The sequence below is a fragment of the Desmodus rotundus genome, chromosome 5 (genome assembly GCF_022682495.2).
Source record: "Desmodus rotundus isolate HL8 chromosome 5, HLdesRot8A.1, whole genome shotgun sequence".
NCBI classification, from domain to species: Eukaryota; Metazoa; Chordata; class Mammalia; order Chiroptera; family Phyllostomidae; genus Desmodus; species Desmodus rotundus.
Genome location: NC_071391.1, coordinates 132,258,474 through 132,280,467, shown reverse-complemented (window position 1 = coordinate 132,280,467; position 21,994 = coordinate 132,258,474). Strand labels below are relative to the sequence as shown.

Below are 21,994 nucleotides of genomic sequence, written 5' to 3'. Positions count from 1 at the left end.
AATTATAAAATAAAAATCAGGGCACAGTGGGGAGATGGAGATCTCTTGCTATGTATGGTCCACCACAAAAGTTCTCCTAATTCTCAACTCACAGAAGCCAAATAGCAATAACGTGTTGTCTGATGACTTCTATTATTGCTCCATATATCATATATTTACTTATTTAGCACATTATTCTAGAACTTTCTTTTAAACAACGATAGCAAAAAAAAAAAAAAAAGCATTATTTTTCTAATTGCCTTTCATTGGCAAATACTGAGAAGAAAGGCAGGTTGTCACAATCTCATTCAAATAGGTTTGACCCTCTCTAGTTCTCGTAGAAAGCAGCCGAGGTATCCCCGTCCCCGGAGTTTCCCCGGTACTACGGAAACGAAACTGCAACAGGCTCCGCCCGCCACCCACAGTGAGCCAATCAGACCGCAGCCCGGACTGACCGCGTGCCGGGTGTCATGGCGGCCTGCAGGCATTGCTGCTCTTGCCTTCGGCTCCGGCCGCTGGGCGATAGTCCCCTCCGTCTGCCTGGCCGCAATCGGGCACTCACCCAGTTGCAGGTGCGAGCACTATGGGGTGGCGCGGGATCCCGTGCCGTGACCGTGGACTTGGGCAGCAGGTAAGGAACGACGTGCATTCTCTGCCCTTTCACAAGGCATTCTGTCTGGCCAGCACGAGTACGTTCATCTCGCAGGGTAGGAACTTGGCAACCCTGGTCTCTCTTTCTCCTCTGTTAAACTCCAAACCTAAATTCCAAGTTTCCCTTTCCGGGTTTGGAGTCTGTCTCTCTCTGTCTCAGACTCGTGTCCTGTGCTTCTTGGCCCTCCCTCCTGCCTTGTTGCGGGCTTCCCTTCTTCACCTGAGTCTGATCAGCTGAGTTCCATTCTCTGTAATTTCGGGGAGTCCTGGACCCTGAAATATGAAACATCCCACCCCAGGATAATGAGATGACAGTGGATATGTACGTCATGCAGCCCAATTTCTTGCCTAAGATCGTAGCCAGAATGACCCTGAGTATGAAGGGAAGGGAAACGTCAGTTTACTGAACACCAGTTGTATGATACACTCTTTAAAAACCTGTAGTAAAGGTACCGCTACCCCATTTTTATAGTTACGAAAGCAAAGGTTCAGTAGTGGTTAACTTTGTCAGAGTCAACAAAGCCGATACTATGAGGCTCAGTGAATTTTGAACTAATGTTTCTCTGTTAAAAACACCCCACTTTTTCCAGGGGTCTGTTGCCAGAATTCACGTCTAAAGTTTCTTTTACAAAGTTCTATTTGAATCATTTTTAAAAGAAATGAAACTGCTAATGTCTATGTTATATGTACATATATACATACACACACATTTTTTACGTGTACTTGAAAAATTATTTTTACCCTAGTTCACATGAAAAGCCAAAACATCTGGCTTTAAACCCAGGCCTTTCTCCCTTAACTTACTGGATGACTGATCTTGAACAAATTACTTTACCTCTTTGTTTCACAAAATGAGGAGACTGGACTAGATCAAGAGTCTGCCAACTTTTTCTGTAAGGGACCAAATAGTAATTATTGTAGACTTGGTGGGCTGCATACTGTCTGCACATTTTACCGTGTACGTGTACAAACCCTTTAAAAATGTAGACACATCCTTAGCTGAAAGGTTGTGCAGAAACTGGCTATTGTTTGTTGACCCCTAGACCAGATGATCTATAAGGCTTTTTCCACCTCTGGCATTCTTTGGTTCTGATTTTTTGAGGGAGAAGGTATCTCTTCCATTCTTCAAGGACTGAACAAGTGCCCCAGAACATTACATGCAACAGACACCTACTATGTGACACTGGGGACCCAAAGCAACAAAATCAGCCCCTGACCTCCAGATTTTCAATAAATAATCTACCTTGAATCTTTTATTTATTAGTCAACCTGGACCTCTTTTGTCACTAGTTCTTTTTAAACCTGTGTCATATGTTGTAACAACTAGATTCATAAGTATCATTACTGCTGAGTAAATAAATTTTTTTATCTTTGTTACAAGATTGTTGTTTGCAACATTTAGTGGGTGGCTGCCGTGCACTTCATATTTGCTATCATGTGAATTTACAATGCCTGAGGAAGTTTTATACTATTGTGGTATTTTTCAGATACGTATTTAATACAGTAACCTTTGAGGCAACTGTTTAATTTTCATTTCAACAAGCTTTCATTGAGTATCTACTATATACAGGGCTCTGTATGAGGAAGTAACAAACGCAGGTGCAGTCCTGGGAAAATCACTGTGGGAGAGGTATGAACAGGGTACTAGGGGAACACAGGCATATTTATCCCATGCTAAAGCTTCCCATTGAGAGTGAATGTTGAAGGGCGAGGAGAAAGTTGTAGAGAAAGAGCAAGTGCAATTGCAGAGGTGAGAGAATGCCTTTGACTAGGTACAAGTAACTCACTGGCTGGAGGAAAAAGTGAAATGTGAGTTTAGCAATGAAGGTGAGCCCAAATGACATAGGCAGAGGCTAAACCATGAAGGTAGTTTTTTGGTTTGTTTGTTTGTTTCCTGAGTTTCGTATTACTGAATTTTTCTTGGTGGATGCTGGAGGAAGATGTTTCTGAAAATGTTCTTTAAGTATATCTCTCCCTATAGTTCCACTTCCTATGGCACTTGGCTCCTCTCTTCCCCTTCTCACGTCCTGAGCTACTTTCTACCACTCTTTTTTCCACCAATAGAATCTCCTTGTTCATCTTATTCTTTTTACTATTTATTTCTTCAAATGCATTTTTTGATTAGGTATTCACTCACATGGTTCAACATTTAAAAAGCTCAAAAATCTCCTTCCCATATAGTTCCATAGCCACCCTGTTCCAATTGATGTGTTGTTGTCCATCTTATATGTAGTATTTGGAGATGTTTTATGCATAAAATACTGATTTCAGCTGTAGGTTTGTGGGAGTCTGCTTGATGCTGCAGTGTGACTGGTTCTGAGCATCACATTCACCCGTCCTACCATTCTAGCTCTAGCCTCGCCTGTTCCCCTCATCATTCCATCTGTCAGGGGATGCCCTTTTATTCTGGATTGTCATAACATTAGTGTCCAGCACATTGAACAATAATAGAAACCCAACTAGAATTCCTCAGATATTTCTTGTGGTTAAAAAAAAAAAAATCCCCATAGCATTTCAAGGTCAGGGCTGATGGTACAAATGTACGTGTTATTCTGAGTTTCAAACTTAACAAAATGAGTCTACTGAATAGATAGACACGCTTTTCACAAACTCAGGCCTCTGTCAAAATAATGGATGGCAATATTAAGAGTTGTCCATTCATCCCTTTGACACGTGATGGATAAAATAATCTTAGGACAGGGAATTGGGAGGGGGGGTGCGCGCGTACATATTTGTATATTTCTCAGCACTGGACTATGATAGAATGTTTCTAAAGCTGATCTCATGGGTCTGAACATCTTCCTGATTATCTATAGGAGTCACTGAGTTAGGTGGCCTCACAATACTCTCTCATGAATTACGGACTCTGACAAGATTTGCTTGTCTGTTTGAAGCCCTTGTACTCTTTGAAGAAATTGGGAAATAAGGCTGACAATGCTGCCTAATTCATATACTATATAAGAGCTTTATTAAGATAATACATTTTAAATAGGTAAGTTGTATGGTATGTGAATTATACCATACAGTTTAAAATGTGCAGTTCACTGATTTTTTAAATATACAGTTCATTGATTTTTAGTGTAGTCATAGAGATTTTCGACCATCACCAATAATCAGTTTTAGAACACTTTCATCACCTAAAAAAGAAACTACTTATCCATTAGCAGTGACTTCTCATTTGTCCCCAGACCTCACAGCCCCAGGCAACCACTAATATACTTTGTGTTTCTGTGCATTTGCCTATTCCAGGCATTTCCTATAAATGAAATTAAATGATAGGTTGTCATTTGTAACTGCCTTCTTTCGTTTAGCATAATGTTTCCAAGGCCTATCTATATTATAACATCTATCAGGTTTTTTTAATGGCTGAATAATATTCCATTGTATGGATTATACCACATTTTATTTATTCATTTGTCAGTTGATAGAATATTGGGTTGTTTCCATTTTGAGGCTATTAAGAATAATGCTGCTATGAGTGTTCATATGCAAATTTTTGCATGGACGTATGTTTTCATTTCTCTTGGGTATATACAGGAGTAGAGTCACTGCGTCATCTGGTACTTCTATGTTTAACCTTTCGAGGAATTGTCAGATTACTTCCCAGAGCAGGCACACCATTTTACATTTCAGTGTATGGGAGTTCCAGTTTCTCCACATTCTCACCTACACATCCTCTTAGTACATAGGAAGTCGTATCTCATTGTGGTTTTGATTTGCATTTCCCTGGTGGCTAATGATTTTTAGCATATTTTCATGTATTTATTGGCCATATGTAGATCTTGTTTGGGGAGACATCTATTCAGATCCTTTAGCAATTTTTAAAATTGGGTTGTCTTTTTATTTTTGAGTTGTGAGAATTCTTTGCATATCCTAGAGACAAGTTCCCTGATTTACAAATATTTTCTCTGTGGGTTTTCTTTCACTTTTTTTTTTAAGTAGACTTTATTTTTTAGAACATGATTAGTTTCACAGCAAAAGCAAGGGAAAGTACAGGGATTTCCCATTTACCCACTGCCCCCCACATGCATAACCTCTCCAGCCGTCAACATCTCCCACCTTTCTTTTACTTTCCTGATGATATCCTATGAAGCTTGAAAGTTTTTAATTTTGATGAAGCCCAGTTTATTTTTTCTTTTGTCATTTGTCTTTTCAATGGCATGCATAAGAAGACTCAGAAGTTTACGGAGATTTACTCCTATGATTTATAGTTTTAGCTTTCATACTTAGATCTATGGTCTGTTTTGAATTAATTTTTATTCATAATATAAGGAAGGGGTCCAGCTTCATTAACTTTTTTGCATATGGATATCCAGTTATCCAGCACCATTGGTTGAGAAGACTGTTCCTTCCCCCATTGACTTGTCTTGGCACCCTTGTTGAATATGAAGGTCTCTGGAGGCAATTTTTGGAGTACATATTGTCCTGAAAGCAATGGGGAAACTTTAAAGGATTTTAAGTAGGGAAATGATCCAGTTTGTGTGTTAAAAGGCTGCTTTAGTCAACAAGGCAAGGGATGAAGAGACTAAAGTAGGTAGTAAATGGGAATTAACATTTAAGAAGAGAGTTTCTGTACCCCCAAAACACTTCCATTCAGGTTACTCCTGTGCCTTGGTTTCTGTATTTTTCCTTACATAGCTCTTAAATTCCCTTTGTACTTTCAATAATGATTATGAACTCTATCCCTTTTTTCTTTGTTTGTTTGCTGGGCGGGGTCCTGTATGGCTGGTAACCTTTGGTTCATCTGTTAGAATCTTTGATTATTTTATACAAAGCTGGGAATTATACTGATGGTTTAAGTCCTTTTGTATTGAATTTTTATTTTTTAAACAGAAAATTGGAAATATCTTCTGGAAAACTGGCCAGGTTTGCAGATGGCTCTGCTGTAGTGCAGGTAAAAAGTCCAGTTTTTTACATTTTCATTTTTTTAAATGGTTATGGAGACTGACCGGTACTGAATATTTTTACATCATGTAACTTTTTGGAATTGTGACACTGGAAATAAATTCAGACTATTTCTAGTGTCAGCACTATTCCAGATAACCAGGTAGTCAGAGGGCTGAATATGTTAAATGACTTTTAAGATCTCTTCCAAAGTTAGGGTTCTATTTTATTCTGTTAATAAATTCTATAATGCTTTTCCTGAGAAAGTGATCATACTGGTTTCTTCAGTAGTGATACTTGGGATTTTTTCTTTGTGTATAGCCTAACTTTCCTCATAAGAAATAAAAATGTGATTGGATGAGCCTTTTTCCTCTTAGTTCTATTGCTTTTAAAAAGCTCAGTGACTGTTCTAATACAGAACGTGGTCATGCAGAAGATATCTAGATTGAACTACTTGTAAAATTATTTTCATTGTCATTAGGCCATGGGATAACAGTCCTCTTGAGTTTAACTGGAGTGAGGATTCACTCAGTCACTACTTACATGTTAATATCTGATTTTAAAGGAATTTAACAGTGTTGTTTATTTTTAACTAAGTCAGGTGACACTGCAGTGATGGTCACAGCAGTCAGTAAAACAAAACCTTCGCCTTCCCAGTTCATGCCTTTGGTGGTAAGTATTTGCTGGCTGACCTGAATTCTAATATTGCATAAATGTAGAATTTGTAGTATTTTTGTCCACTGTCTTAACTCCCCACAACAAAGGATTTTCCTTAGTTGTCTGATAATGAGTAATTGAAAGAATTGAAACTGATTGCTTCATACCACTTGTATTAGTAGATAGCATACTTTAGAATCTCCAGAAGTCGACAAGGAAAGTGGAAGTACATGAGTACTTGTTGAATAAACAATGAATGCATTGCTTTCATAGGTTTCCCTTTAGTATGAGTCTGCAAGTATTAATATATGTTTGCTGAAGAGTGAAAAGTTTATTAGGATTTTACAGCTTTCTTCTATTATGAAAAGGGTTGATACAAAAAAAGAAAATGTTTCACCTGACCAGAATAAGCTACTGTGGAAAGTAGTGGAGGCTTTTTAAAAATCAATTATCGAAAACATTTATGTTAGCTTTCCTTTTCCTAAGTGATACAAAACTCTAAAAGTAAATAAAATATGCTCCACTCTTAGTCTGGAATATGTTGTTTGCAACTCACGAGAATTATCATCATCATAACAGTTCTTAGGGGATAGTTTTTTTTACTACAGAAAGCAGTCAGTGAACTTCATTCTTTTCATTGCTACTTCAGGTTGACTATAGACAGAAGGCTGCTGCCGCTGGTAGAATTCCCACAAACTATCTTAGGAGAGAGATTGGATCTTCTGATAAAGAAATCCTTACAAGCAGAGTAATAGGTAAGATATTAAGAGAGAGGCATTAACTTTCTCTGTTATACCTGTTTTAGCTTCCCTGTCTTTCATCTGTGTTCTATAATACCTCCTAAGTTTTCTTTCATTGCATTAACACTGCCTACGATTATGTACCTTCTGTATTCCTGCACTCAAATATGGGCTTCAAGAGAGAAAAAAAAACTTTCTTTTTGTTCACTACTGAATCCCTTGGACCTGGTATACTGCCTGGCATAAAATAGGCATTCAATAAATATTTGTTGACTAAATGAATGACTCTCATTGAGTACATAAATTCCATGGCCCATGCCTCTACCCTGTTGAATCTGTCCCTAATAATTTTCATTTTTATGTTTAGCATAGGTAATTCCGAAAAGCATTACATTCATCAACTACTGAAATGTGTCTGTAATCTTTCAAATCTTTGACATCCTTTTTTTCCCAAAGTTTTTACAAATTTTACTAAGACTATAAGCCTTTTGGATTAAAGAAGCTCAATGAACCCCAAACAGAATAAAATGCAAAACCACATTAAACCAATCACTGTACTGCTTAAGAATTGACACATATATAGTAAAAACAACAAAGAAAAGCAAAGGCAAGATTGAACAAAATTCAGGATCATGGTTACCTCTGTGGAGAAGGATTGGGGGATGTGATCACAGAGGGGAACTCAAAGACTTCAAATGGGTTGGTATGTACTTTTTCTCAAGTGACAGAAAGGAAACATAAGTTTTAATTATTTAAATTGCATATATACAAAATAATACGTTTGCATATCATAACAGATTATAATATAAAGTAGAAAATAAATTAATGAAGTTCAGTCGATTCTTCTGTGTTACCTATAACACAAGCCAAAAACCTGGGATTCATCTTTGACTATACCATCAACCAAATCCAATTAATTATCTCCCCTCAATCTTTCTAGTCTTCCCCTTCCACTGTCATACTCTGGTCCAAGCTCCACCTGGAGCACTGAAACCCCTTCCTCTCCCTTAAGGCAGAGATATCTTTGACATTTCAATATTGTGGGATAACTTGTATTTTATAGTTCTTATACCCAGAAGTTGTTAGTTTGTATATATTTATATGCATTCATCAGGCAAAGAGTACTAAGGAAGGATTTTCTTTTAGTCTGCTACTGGTCTTAAGTTTCTTTCCTCTGCTTAAGTAAGTAATACCTGTGGAACCAGAATGAGGAGCTGCTGCCCAACTTTGGACTTGAGCGTTCCTGCTTTGCTCATTTTTTGTTGTTAGGGCATGGTGTGTATTAATCGAAGCATTGACATTTATCTTTGTCCTTTTCAGTAAATCTGTCCAAGGGGATTTTTTTAAATATCTTTCTTACTCTCTCTCTCTCTCTCTCTCTTTTTTTTTTTTTGGCAGATCGTTCGATTAGACCTCTTTTTCCAGCTGGATACTTTTATGATACACAGGTAGGGTCTCCTTTAGGTTTTTTGTTTCTAGGTCAATCAAAAATTATTTAATGAATCTCTCTAATACCTTTTGGCTAAATATTATATAAAGAGTACAAAATAAGAAATTTTGTGATGCTACTACATTGTACATTAAACTTTTTTAGAAACATAATTTTAAAAAGTTAATATTTATTGTGTCGATTTGGGCTGATACCTGAATTATGAATAGGAGTTAGCCAACCCAGGAATGTGGGGAAAGCATTCCAGACAGATGGAGTGGGAAGCACAAAAATCCTGAGGCAAAAAAGAAATTGGTGAGTGTGAAAGTTTAGAGTGATTGAGGTGGGTGGGGGCAGATCAGGTTGGACCTTGTAGGTGGTATCAGTAACAGAGCCTAGGACATCCACACAGCTCACCTTTATGACTCATTTTTACTTCTCAGTCCTCTAAACCTCTGCTTCATTATATTTTAATACTTTCTGAATATTTCCTTTCAGAATGACCCATATACTTTAGCTATTTATTTCTCTGATAAAAATAAATATGCCTTTGCAAGAATGTCATTGCCTCAAGAAACTACTTTCTTAAGTATAAGACATAGGCATTTTATTGTAGTATAAAGTAATTCATTGGCTTGTTTTGTCTGTACTTACAAACAGATAACAGTATTTTTATGTAATAGAAATAGCTAACATTTACTGAATACTTTCACCATGCCCAGTTTCATAAATGCTTTACACACAGTATTTCCAGTAATTTTCCTACGAACCTTTTAGGAAGATGCAGTTATTTTTCCTTTTAAAGATGAGGAAACCTGAAATTTAATTTGAGTAATTTGCCCATGGTCAAGCATGTAGTTAAGTGATAGTCAGAATTAAGGGGTTTGACTATAAAGGCCATGCTTTTAACCATGTAGTGCTCCTATATTTTAGGCCAAGATGTTAACTGAAATGATAATCCTTCTAAATCAAACATATTTTGTTAACTGCTTTTGAATTTTTTCCCTGTACCAGGTCCTTTGTAATTTGTTAGCAGTAGATGGTGTTAATGAACCTGATGTCCTAGCAATTAATGGTGGTAAGTATAAAAGTAGAGATTAAAATGATCACGATTGAATTTTAAAAGCAATGAAATATTTTTATTTCAGCTCTTATTTTTTTTTTCTTTTTTTTAAGCTTCTGTAGCCCTCTCATTATCAGATATTCCTTGGAATGGGCCTATTGGTAAGTTAGGATTTCAAAGTAAGAAGCGTTTATGATATTCCAGGAAATACTTGTGAGCATGCTATTAGCAGGGCCTAGATTTATTGGCTCCAACTTATTCTCCATTATTATCTTGAATTATATGACATTCTAAGATTTCTTTCAGCTCTCTGTGACATTTTCCTCCTTCCTTGGGTTTTGTTTCTAATAGCAATATGTTACGGTATTAGAGAGCGTATGTTCCTGGATACTTTGACTTCTCAGTTGCCTTTTCTGTTTGAGGACTGTTCTTTGGACTGAGAAATTGTCAGAGTACATACTCTTTCAAGATAAAAATGAACATATGTTTCTAATTTATAGCTCTTACCAGTTATAATGATGCAATATAAAATGATTTGTGGAGTAATTATTGAGTGTCCTAAATGCCAGATACTGAGCTAAGTACCGAAGGAACAAAGGCAGCTAGACACCAGCAATTCAAAGACAGATGAGGCAGTTCTTGGGAAACACAAGTAATTATTTGTAAACAGCATTGTAAAGGTGACGTCCAAGTGCTAAGAAAGTGATAAAGAAGCATAGGTTTGTTTAGTTCTTGTAAAGTTAAGCAGTGTCAAGAGGGCTTCTCAAGAGTAGTCAACATTTAGGCTGAACCTTAGTAGGATCAGAAGGTAAGCATTTGCCGAGGAGCAAGTACAGTCTAGACCAGGAGAAGAGCTTGCGCGTAGTCACAGAGGCATGGAAGAGATTGTATGTTTGAGCAACTCACAGTGACTCAGTAAGGCAGGAAGGTAGGGTGGGGAAAGATGCTCTTTGGGTCTTAAATACCATGGTGGAAATACGGACTTTATTTTGGTCACAATTGAAGATAGGGATTGAAGCCATCACTGGAATAATGTCTTGAAAAACTGAGAGTTTTTATTAAACAATTGACAGTGTTTTCATATTATACTCTAGGGGCAGTACGAGTAGGAATGATAGACGGAGAATGTGTCATTAACCCAACACGAAAAGAAATGTCTTCCAGTACTTTAAATTTAGTGGTTGCTGGGGCACCTAGAAGTCAAATTGGTAAGTAGTTTAAGTACTAAATTTGTTCTGGATTTTACTTATGAGTTCTGACTTCTTAAAATGCATTTAAACTCTTTTTTCTGTGTGAGTTTTATCAGTTAGTCATAAGGATTTTTGTTTGATTTTGTTGCTGCCCTACTTTGGTCATATACCTGAAATTACCTGACAATACCTGACATTTTAGAATGTTACACAAATTTGATTGAAATACAAAAATCTTTAACAAGATAATTTTAGTAATTATTTTTAATGTTTTTATTGATTTGAGAGAGAGAGAGAAACATCTATTTGTTCCACTTATTTATGCATCATTGGTTGATTCTTGCATGTGCCCTGACCGGGGACTGAATCCACAACCCTGGTGTATTGGGATGATGCTCTTAACCAACTGAGCTGCCTGGCCAGGGCCAGAAATTATTTTAAAATTGATAAACCAATCTAAAAATTAAAGTTCTAAATCTGGTAGTAAATTGTTTTATCGTTTAAATATGTTCATTTGGCTAATTCAGTCATTCTAAGCCTGTTTGATGTCCTCCGAGAAGGAGGTGACCTATTTCTGAGGTGGAAAACTAGTAATAAAATAGAAGAAATGCATTGGGTCACCTTGACTCCTTGTAACAAAAATGTCATAAATGCATGAGTGAAAATCAGAGCCTGGTTCTATTGAAGGAGGATGGGCTTTAATAGTCAGAATGAGCTAGGTTTGAAACCCAGCATCCGCTACACGTTAACCGTGTTACCTTGGACAGATTGATCAAGGTCTCTTCTCAGGTTATTCTACTACATATTTGACGTCTGGGACTTTTTGACATAGGACCTTCTGATGTGGAAACATTTTGATGAAATATAAACTGTTAAACTTTTAGTGCTTCTTTTGGTACAATTAATGTCTGAAACAGCTCATTTCTAGCTTCTTTTGGATTATTGGTCAGTAATGGAATAAAGAAGTAGGTGCTATATGACAGAATGAATGTAACAGGGGTTGTATGTTATTTGCATATTAGTTAGTGATTGTGTTGTTAAACTAAATAAAAAGGCTTAAGATGGGATATTATTTTTCTCTCAGGTAAAAGAAATTCAAACGTAAATGAGTCCAGGATAGTTATAGCAGCTTAGGAAATTGGATTCCTTCTAGCTTTCTGCTCTGCCATCCTCAAGGTATGGCCCTCATCTTCGTGCTTCTGATCTGGCTACCAGAGCTCGGGCCAACTTAACAGACTTAGGGGCCGAAGGAAGAGAGAGGAACGGAATAGCAAAAAGGTGTGTGCCAGCTGAATGAGTTTCCCTCCCTTTTAAGGAGCCTTTCCATAAGTCGCCACATAGCAGTTTCCACTTTCATCTCATTGGGCAGAACTGACACATGATTGCACCCTTGACTACCAGGGAGGCAAGTAGGTGGTTTTCGGATTCTTCCTCCAGAAGGTGGGATTCATACTGTGGAGAACTAGCATGATGTAAAGAGGGGATTCCTAAGATTTGGGGAAGCCGTGAATAATGGATGGCCCCTACCTCCTATTTGAGCATTGCAGAAAGGGCCTTGAGCAGAGTATTAGTTTACTATTTAAGGTTCATTTGGTCTTCATCTAAGGGTTTTTTTTTGTTTTTTTGTTTTTTGCTTAAAGTTACAGTATTAATTAGTAAATTGATCTGACCACTTTACAGGGTTGTGGTGAAGATTAGAGTTAAGATTTGTAAAGTGCCCACCATAATACCTCGGACCTAGTAGGCATCTAAGTAATACCTGCTGTTACCATTAAGACACAAAAATAAACTTGCTTCTAAATGGTCATGTAGCCTCCATCTGCCGTAAAGTTTGAATCCCTCTAATTGAAAATAGACATTGGAGGAATGAACTTACTTATTATATCTGTGTCATGCCATAAAAAACCCATAAGGCAGCCTTTCAGCTGACTGTTCTCACCTATCGCTTGCTCTCTAGATGGCAGAATGATACTTTAAACACCGCGTAAACCATCAGAGTGTAGTCTTGAGTAACTAGAGGGAAGCCGGGAGTGATTCCGAACCAGCCTGTAAGGAGACTGGCTTCAGAAATGACCAGCCTCCATTTTATGACTTTTGTATCACTATTCCTATGAAGATATTTATCCGCTCTCTGTGCTTCCATAAAAGTACGCTGAGTACACACTTGACCCCATGTTCATGTTAACGTTAACATTGGGTCCAAATCAAATACCACTTAAATATCAAAAGTCATGGAACTTTTGGGATACAAAAAAAGTAATTGTGCCATTTTATTATTAAAATAATGAGTAATCAGAATCTTTAAAGTATGGCCTTTTGGCGCAAGGATAATTTCCTTGTGCTATCAACTGCTAGATTATTTCAGCAGCCATTATTCTGCACAGAGCCACTGAGATGCCTGTTTCCAACTGGTGCATATGTTATTGCTCATCTTTCTGTGTGTCGTGGATACACAGAAAGATGAGTGATACTGTAGAGCCCTATTGGGCCAGTAGTTACCCTGTTGTACAGCACAGATCTGTACATTCCAAACTAGAAGGAATGTTCTTAGAAGCATTTTAAAAAAATGAGTTGCTTTAAAGTTTAATTGGTGAAAACCAAGTTTATTTTAGGAATATTCATTTTCTTTACCATAGTCTTTTCATAGTCTCTTTTTAAAATCAATATACAGAGGTATAATTTACAATATATTAAGTGCATTTTTTAAATCTCCAATTTAATTCCGTGAAAGTGAAAGGAGATGTTAAGGGAATACAGACAAGTAAAGGAATATAACTGTCTCAGTATCACGGTAGCAAAGGAAGGCTCTTCATGCCTCACGTGACATATCAAACCTTCACCTCCCTTTACCCTCCTCCATTTATAATTGCTTTAGCATTCCTCTACATTTAAAATCACAATAGGCAGTGATATAATTTTTGCTTTTGCCTCAGCCATCAAACATAATTTAGAAAACTCAAGAAAAGAAATGTATATTTACCCATATATTTCCACTGGGTATGGGATTCTGCCCAGTTAACAGTTCTTTTCTTTTCAGCATCTGAAAAATGTTACACCACTTCCTTCTGGCCTCCATGGTTTCTAATGATAAATCTAATGTCATTTGAATTGCTTTCCCCATATAGGTAAGGTGTCGTTTTTCTCTGGCTGGTTTCAAGATTTTTTCTTTGTCTTTGGTTTTCAGAAGTTTAATTATGATGTGTCTTTCTTTAATTACACTATGTAGAGTTTACGCAGCTTCTTGAATCTGTAGGTTTGTCTTTGCCAAGTTTGCAGGTTCTTAACTATTTTTTCCCCGGTACTGTATAGTCCCATCATCTTTCTCCTCTCTTTCCAGGACTCCAGTGACACAAATGTTCTATTTGCAGTTTCACAGGTCTGACGGAATTGTTTCAACTGATTCATGGAATTCCAACATATAAAAAACATAGGAGATTTTTTTTCATTCTAGATTACACCTAGAAGGCTTAGAAGTGACTTGTTATGTAATAATAAATCTTAATGACAACATGACTGGTTAAACTATTAGATATGATACTGACTATACATTACATGACCTTTGACATGGTACAAGTTGGGCAATGCCAGAAACGACACACAAGTCGGCAGGACTCTATTCAGCCTTGCAGAAGCCAAAGCCAATCTGAATAGCAGATTTTAGTGAGATACCAGGCTAAAAGCCCTCCTTCGAGCTGTACTGTTTGCCGCAGGAGTCTTACTGTTACACGACCATAAAAGCAACCGTTTTACGGTAGTAGCTAGTGTGCTCTAGTTGGCTTAGGTGCAGCAGCATCACTGCAAAAATGTCCCCCCTGGTACCAGACTCAGGCAATGTGGCAATGAAAGAATTAAGTGGGAGGTCATATCAAATAAATTTAAACAGGCAACATTTATTGGACACCTACTGTGCTGATATTTTAAAATTTCATTTTAAATTCATATTAAGAATCAATGTAATTGTATACTTTAAAAGATGGAATTTTATGGTATTTGAATTATACCTAAGAAAGATGCTATTTTTAAAAGTGTGCATAGTTTATTTTCTTTTGTCTCATTTTTTTATGAGAAATCCCTCATTAAAGAATATAAACCTAACTTCGAATATCAAAGTTTCTTCCTTCATTTAATGCATTTACATTTTAGAAGTATGTTGATCCTGAGAAAATAAATCAAAAGGTAAATAAATTAATAAAATTGATCTGTGGAATTTATGTCATGTTAATTGAAAATCTTATATTGGTAACATGTTCAATAGCCGTCTTTTTTTTTTTTTCTTTAAATAGTCATGTTGGAAGCCTCTGCAGAAAACATTTTACAGCAGGACTTTTGCCATGCTATCAAAGTGGGAGTAAAATACACACAGCAAATCATTCAGGGCATCCAGCAGTTGGTAAAAGAAATTGGTGTTACCAAGAGGACACCTCAGAAGTTATTTATCCCTTCGCCAGAGATTGTGAAACACACTCATAAGTAAGAACATCTGTTCAAAAGAAACTGCGAAATTGTCACCAGATTTAATTTCCTCTCAGAAAAATACTTCACATGGAAACACTGTCTTTATGTTACTTCTTAAATAGCACCCTTCTGTTTTAAGAGTCATTGCCATAAATACCAGTCTAATCCTTTTAAAAGGAGGAACCCACATACCTCTTTAATGGCCTGAGCTTGAATTTTAAATGAAAGGGAGAGTGATCTTACTGGTCAAGGTTCAGATAGTCCGCATATCTCTGTGTCAAAGAAAAAAGAGAATAAAGCACAAGATATTTGAATCTCTAAGGAAGCTGTTGAGGTTCCCAAAGAGAAATCAAGTATAACCAGTACTATATGACCAGTGCTTAGAACAATGCCTGCACATAGGTAGGCTCTCAGTAAGTATGAATGAATCTCCAGAAAATTGTTTCATTTATTTAAAATAAATTGAGCCCTGGCTGGTGTGGCTCAGTGGATTGAGCGCTGGCCTGCGAACCAAAGGGTTGCTGGTTCCATTCCCAGTCAGGGCACATGCCTGGGTTTCTGTCCAGGTCTCCTGGTGGGGGGCACTCGAGAGGCAACCATACATTGATGTTTCTCTCTCTCTTCCCCTCTCTCAAAATAAATAAATAAAATCTTAAAAAAAATAAAAATAAAAAATAAAATAAATTGAAAAAGTTAATATTTCCCTTAGTATCAGTCTCAGGGCCATCAGATTAAAGAGTTATATAAACTTTCCAAAAAAGAGTTATACGTGCAATAACAGAATGGATAGAAGAGAAAAAAGCGAGAGGTTGAAAAAGAGTATAAGAAAAATCTGTGGTGAAATAAATTAAACAATTAAAAATACAGGGCATAATACCATGTGTGAGTGATTCATCTGAGAGGTAAGGGGAAAGGAATTTGTGTTCTGTGTAGTATTGTAAGTAGTAAACAGATTAGCAATGTTAAAGAGCAATAAATACATTTTTTAATTCTTTATAAAATGTTTAAATATTTTAGCTTATTAAATATTTCAGGTTTGTAATAGACACTGCCTCTTGTTTCTAAATATGCTGATGTTTATTTTGTCTTAAAACAGACTCGCCATGGAAAGACTTTATGCAGTTTTTACAGATTGCAAACATGACAAAGTAGGTACACCTGGATTCTGTCTTACGTAATTGTTCTGGGATTCTTTTTGTCATAACTCAATTAAGTTGTATATGAATGTCAGTCCCATTTTTATGAACAAAAATGTCTAAACAGAAAACTAAATAAAAGCCTAGCGATTTGCTTCTCCATTCTCCTTTTGTTGATTAATAACAAGTTTTAGGGATGTGTAAATATATTTGAATGAGTTCATAAACGGGTAATATTTCTTATAAATCAATAACTTCTAACCTTTTAAAGACTACTGCTGCTAGAAAAATCTGAGTATTGTTACAATGTGTTAATTGTAAAATAATTCAAAAATAGAAATGTTGAATGTTGTCATGTATTGTATAAGAACTGAACCTCAACTTTCTTTTAGATTTCCAGAGATGAAGCTGTTAACAAGATAAGATTAGAGACGGAAGAACAACTAAAAGGTAATTTTTTTTAATTTAAAAAAGCATTTAAAGGAATAGATTTTTTAATTTTGGGATGTGAAACCTTGAAGAAATCAGTTACTCTCATTGATCCTTAATTTATCTTCAGTAAATTTGTGATAATGATACATCCCAAGGTTACTTTTAAATTAAATTCTCTGAATGTAGTCAGCACTGCACCTGACACAGTGCGCACCAGTAAATGTTAAATGTGAAATATTCCTGATCTTTTCTGGGTCAGACTCTCATACTCTAAGATGGGTATCCTTGTATCCTTTCAAGGGTACCTGAAAACCTGGAAGATGTTCTTTAAAATTCTTGAGTTCTTAATCTGTGAAACTCTAGTACTAATAATATTTAGTTTGGGGGGATTACGTGAGTGAATAATTTACATCTGTGCCTGGCACATAGCAAATGTTCGATAAATGTTAACTGATACTTTTTTGTTAATATCATGTGGACTTGGGAAATTTAGATTTTAGAGACTTTAGCTCTTAGATATTATTAAGCAAAGGATTTATTCGTAGTCAGTCACACAAACTGAATGTGTACCAAATGTGACAGATAGCTCTTGTTCATTTTTCTGCTAATAAACAAAAACCTCTTACCTAGTTACTTTAAGACAAAAACTCTGCTATAAGCACTGATATTAAGGCCATTACCTGTAATTGCCATTGAAAAAATTTGGTCTTCTCTCACTGTATTTCATCCTATGAAGAATAAGACATTATATAACACCTGTTACCTTATTTTTAAAAAGGTGATGTTGTGTTTATATTATACATAGTAGAATTATCTTCACAACTGTCTGGGTTCATAGGATAGTATTTTAAATGCTTTGTTAATAATTATTTTCCTCTCCAAGTGCAACCCAGTTAAAGCATACAAGTTCATATTAAAATATAATATTTAAAATTATTCTGAAGGTACAGTACTTAATATATGCCTCTTTATGTGCATTTCTTATGTTCCAGTTACTTTAAAGTTATATTTAATAAGTCAAGTGCTTGAGAGACCAGTTCTTAAAACTTGACATAAATCAATTGATAAGGTAAAGTAGCTTAACATTTAAAAGCATAAGCCTGGGCAAACAGATCTACATTCAGATCACAGTTGTGTCTGTTACTATCTGTGTTTTCCCAGACAACTTACTCCGCCTCTTTAGACCTATTTGTTTCTTTTGTTGAATGGGGATAATAATAGAATTTAACTCGTAAGTTGTCACAAGGATTAAAGACATTAAAAAAATAAAACATGTAATGTACGAGGGGCATGAAGGAACTTCATAAATACTAACTAAAAATCCCATCAGTAGGGATTTGTCATATTTAAAGAAAATTATTCCTCTATTTTCAGACTAAGAAAAAAGTTCCTCAGGCAAAACAGTGGAGAGGACTACTCTTAAAAGTGTCAGGCTTTTTCATAATATAGTAGGCTGGATTTGTCACGTAACATAATGCAATAAAGAGCTGATTTCAAAGCAATCTCTGGTACAAAGCAATTGATACAGTGCACTTAAGAGAAATCCTGTCTTCCAAAAAAAGTAAACCTTTGTTTTTTTGCTTGTCTTTCATCTATAGAAAAATTCCCAGAGGTTGATTCATATGAAATAATAGAATCCTTCAATGTTGTTGCAAAGGATGTTTTTAGAAGTATTATTTTGAATGAATACAAAAGGTAAACATACCCTTTTTTCGTGGAATTGAAGCCTGTGCTGTCTCTGCAAGTTGCCTTTAAAGTGGCAACTTTCTCAAAGCAAGGAGCCATTTTTTTTACGTGAACAAGAAAGAATTACATTTATTTTGTAAATGGGTACCTGTTGGAGAGTGTGTGGATTTTGTGGACGTGCTTGACTGTCTCTCTTAGGCCTTGTGTACAGGACAGTGCTTTACAGTAGTCACTGCTGTAAGAACTGCCTGCAGAGCTTTTTAACAGCACAGTTGTATGATCCCAACCCCCAAGATGGTGATTCCATGGGTTTTCAGGTGGGGCCCCAAGAAAGTTCTCCAATTTCTACAGGTGATTACGATACGCAGCTGGGGTTGAGGCCTTTCCTGGTAGGGGTAAAGTAATAATGTGTGGTTTTTCTGACTTCCAAAATTGCTTTATACAGTTATTTCCTTTATTGCTATAGGTGTGATGGTCGAGATTTGACTTCACTTAGGAATATCAATTGTGAGGTAGATATGTTTAAAATTCTTCATGGATCAGCACTATTTCAAAGGGGACAAACACAGGTAATATATATAAAAAGCTGTAATTTTTTGCTGATTCAGGATTGCTTAATTAGATCTAATAGAAGTCCATTACATAGATATTATAGGTTTTTATCTTATAGAATATATTAACCAGATTAATATGTGATTTTTAAAAAATATGTTTAAAAGCTTTTTTGAGGTATGCGAAATTGAGTTGCTCATATTCCTTGGTTTATGGGGTATTGCCATTGTTGCTGATTTCAAGACCCTCTGTTTGTTTTCTCCATTTAGCCTATTCCTGAGTCCTATTCTTCTCCCTCACATGGACATAGGCACCCATTCCCTTGTGTTTAACATGTATGTGTATCGTGTATATCTGTTGTTTTGTGTGTATTAATGCTTTATACCTCCTCCTTTTTCTTTTACTAATCCCTACTTTAATTTTGCCAATCTAATCGATACAAAGGTGTATGTTAATTGTTTTCATTTGTATTGCCCTCACTATGCATGAAGCATCTTTATGTAATAGCCAGTCAGAAGGGTTACAGTATAAACTCTTCCCTGGGGGGCTGTACACTGTTAGGGCCCTATTTTCATGTACATACTGTGCCAGGAGCTGTGCAAAGTGGTAGCACTAGTTTAGGTTTGCTCTTCTGTGGCTTACCCGTTCATATCCTTTGACCCATTTTGTGTCTTTTTTAAATATGGTTCACTGTCTTTTTTCTGTTGTTTTTAGTGATTTCTTATGTGTTCTTTTGGGTTTTTTTTTTTTCTTTTTATTGTTGTTCAAGTACAGTAGTCTCCATTTTCCCGCCAACACTTTCCCCCACCGCACCCATACCCACCTCCCACCCTCACTCCTTCCCCGCTTTAGCTTTCTCCTGTCCATGGGTTTTTTATATACATGTTCCTTGACATGTTCCTTCCCATTCTTTCCCCTGTTATCCCCCTTCCCCCTCCCCTCTGGTCACTGTCAGTTTCTTCTTTATGTCTGTGTCTCTGGTTCTACTTTGCTTCCTTGTTTGTTTTGTTCATTAGGTTCCACTTATAGGTGAGATCGTATGGTGTTTCTCTTTCACTGCCTGGCTTATTTCACTTAACATAATGCTCTCCAGTTCTGTCTATGCTGTTGGGAAGGATAGTAGCTCCTTCCTTCTTTCTGCTGCATAGTATTCCATTGTGTAAATGTACCATAGTTATTTTATCCACTCATTTACTGATGGGCACTTAGGTTGCTTCCAACACTTGGCTATTGTAAATTGTGCTGCTGTAAACATTGAGGTGCATAGGTTCTTTTGAATTGGTGTTTCAGGGTTCTTAGGTTATAATCCCAGCAGTAGAATTGCTGGGTCAAAAGGCAGTTCCATTTTTAGTTTTCTGAGGAAATTCCATACTGTTTTCTACAGATGCTGCACCAGTCTGCTTTCCCACCAACAATTTACCGGGGTTCTCACCAGCACTTATTGTTTGTTGATTTGTTTATAATGGCCATTCTGACTGGTGTGAAATGGTATCATTGTGGTTTTAATTTGCATCTCTCTGACAGTGATGAGAGCATCCCTTTTAAAAAAAAATTTTTTTAAGATTTCATTTATTTTTAGAGAGAGGGGAAGGGAGGGAGAAAAAGGGAGAGAAACATCAATGTGTGGTTGCCTCTCACGTGCCCCCTACAGGGGGGACCTGACCCACAACCCAGACATGTGCCCTGACTGGGAATCGATCCAGCAACCCTTTGGTTCACTCTGAGACTGGCACTCAGTCCACTGAGCCACACCAGCCAGGACCTAGCATCCTTTCAACTGTCTCTGGGCCCTCTAAATGTCCTCCTTGGAGAAGTGTCTGTTCAGGTCCTTTGCCCATATTTTAATTGGATTGTTTGTCTTCCTGGAGTAGAGTCGTGTGAGTTCTTTATATATTTTGGAGATCAAACCCTTGTCCAAGGTATCATTGGCAAATATATTTTCCCATATGGTTGGTTCCCTTTTCATTTTGCTGATGTTTTCTTTAGCCATACAGAAGCTTTTTATTTTAATGAGATCCCATTTGTTTGTTCTTTCCTTTATGTCCCTTGCTCTAGGGGACATATTGGTGAAAATATTGTTGCGTGGTGGAATATCTGAGATTTTCCTGCCTATGTTCTCTTTTAGGACTTTTATGATGTCACAACTTAAATAATATTTAAGTCTTGCCCATCTTGAGTTTATTTTTGTGTATGGCATAAGTTGGTGGTTGAGTTTCACTTTTTGCATGTAGCTGTCCAGATCTCCCAACACCATTTGTTGAAGAGGCTATTTTTACTCTTTTTTATGCTTCTGCCCCCTTTGTCGAATATTAATTGACCATAGAGCCTTGGGTTTATTTCTGGGAGCTCTATTCTTTCCCATTGATCTATGTATCTGTTCTTATGCCAGTACAAGACTATTTTGGTTACCATGGCCTTGTAATAGTTTGATGTCTGGTATGGTGATCTCTCCTACTTTATTCTTTCTCAAAATTGCCGTGGCTATTTGGGGTCATTTATGGTTCCATATAGGTTTTTGTAATGTTTGTTCTATACCTTTGAAATGTGTCATTAGTATTTTAATAGGGATTGTGTTGAATCTATAAATTGCTTTGGGCAATATGGACATTTTGATGATGTTAATTCTTCCAGTCCATAGACACGGTATATGCTTCCATTTATATGTGTCTTCCTTAATTTCTTTCTTCAGTGTTGTGTAGTTTTCTGAGTACAGGTCTTTTACCTCCTTGGTTAGGTTTATTCCTAGGTACTTGGTGCTATAACAAATGGGAAATTTTTCCTGATTTCTGTTTCTGAAATTTCATTGTTGGTGTACAAAAATTTCTTCAATTTCTGAATATTGACTTTGTATCCCACTGCTTTGCCAAATTCACTCTTAGGTCGAGTAGTTTTTTGGTGAAGTCTATCAGGTTTTCTATGTACACTATCATGTCATCTGCAAACGATGACAATTTTACTTCCTCCTTTCCAGTTTGGATGCCTTTTATTTCTTTTTCTTGTCTGATCACTGTGGCTAGAACTTTCAATTCTATGTTGAATAGAAGTGGTGAAAGCAGACATCCTTGTCTTATTCCTGATCTAGTGAAAAAGCTTTTAGTTTTTGCCCATTGAGTATGATGTTGGCTGTAGGTTTTTCATAT

At 36.5% G+C, this 21,994-nt stretch overlaps 1 protein-coding gene across 2 annotated transcripts in view; it reads left to right on the top strand.

The window, feature by feature from the left end:
- The first annotated feature begins 432 nt into the window (after positions 1–432).
- PNPT1 (polyribonucleotide nucleotidyltransferase 1) overlaps positions 433–21,994 on the top strand; it is a 45,755-nt gene continuing 24,193 nt past the window's right edge. The window contains exons 1-13 of one of the 2 annotated variants that reach the window (XM_045189424.2): positions 433–610; positions 5,464–5,524; positions 6,116–6,186; positions 6,821–6,926; positions 8,310–8,359; positions 9,355–9,418; positions 9,517–9,564; positions 10,498–10,611; positions 14,877–15,063; positions 16,145–16,196; positions 16,577–16,634; positions 18,215–18,311; positions 18,769–18,871. In XM_045189424.2, the coding sequence (XP_045045359.2) occupies positions 563–610; positions 5,464–5,524; positions 6,116–6,186; positions 6,821–6,926; positions 8,310–8,359; positions 9,355–9,418; positions 9,517–9,564; positions 10,498–10,611; positions 14,877–15,063; positions 16,145–16,196; positions 16,577–16,634; positions 18,215–18,311; positions 18,769–18,871 (1,059 nt within the window). In that variant the 5' untranslated portion in view covers positions 433–562. Of the gene's footprint in view, positions 611–5,463; positions 5,525–6,111; positions 6,187–6,820; positions 6,927–8,309; positions 8,360–9,354; positions 9,419–9,516; positions 9,565–10,497; positions 10,612–14,876; positions 15,064–16,144; positions 16,197–16,576; positions 16,635–18,214; positions 18,312–18,768; positions 18,872–21,994 lie in introns of both variants that reach the window. The other variant, XM_024552776.3, reaches the window with a different exon arrangement.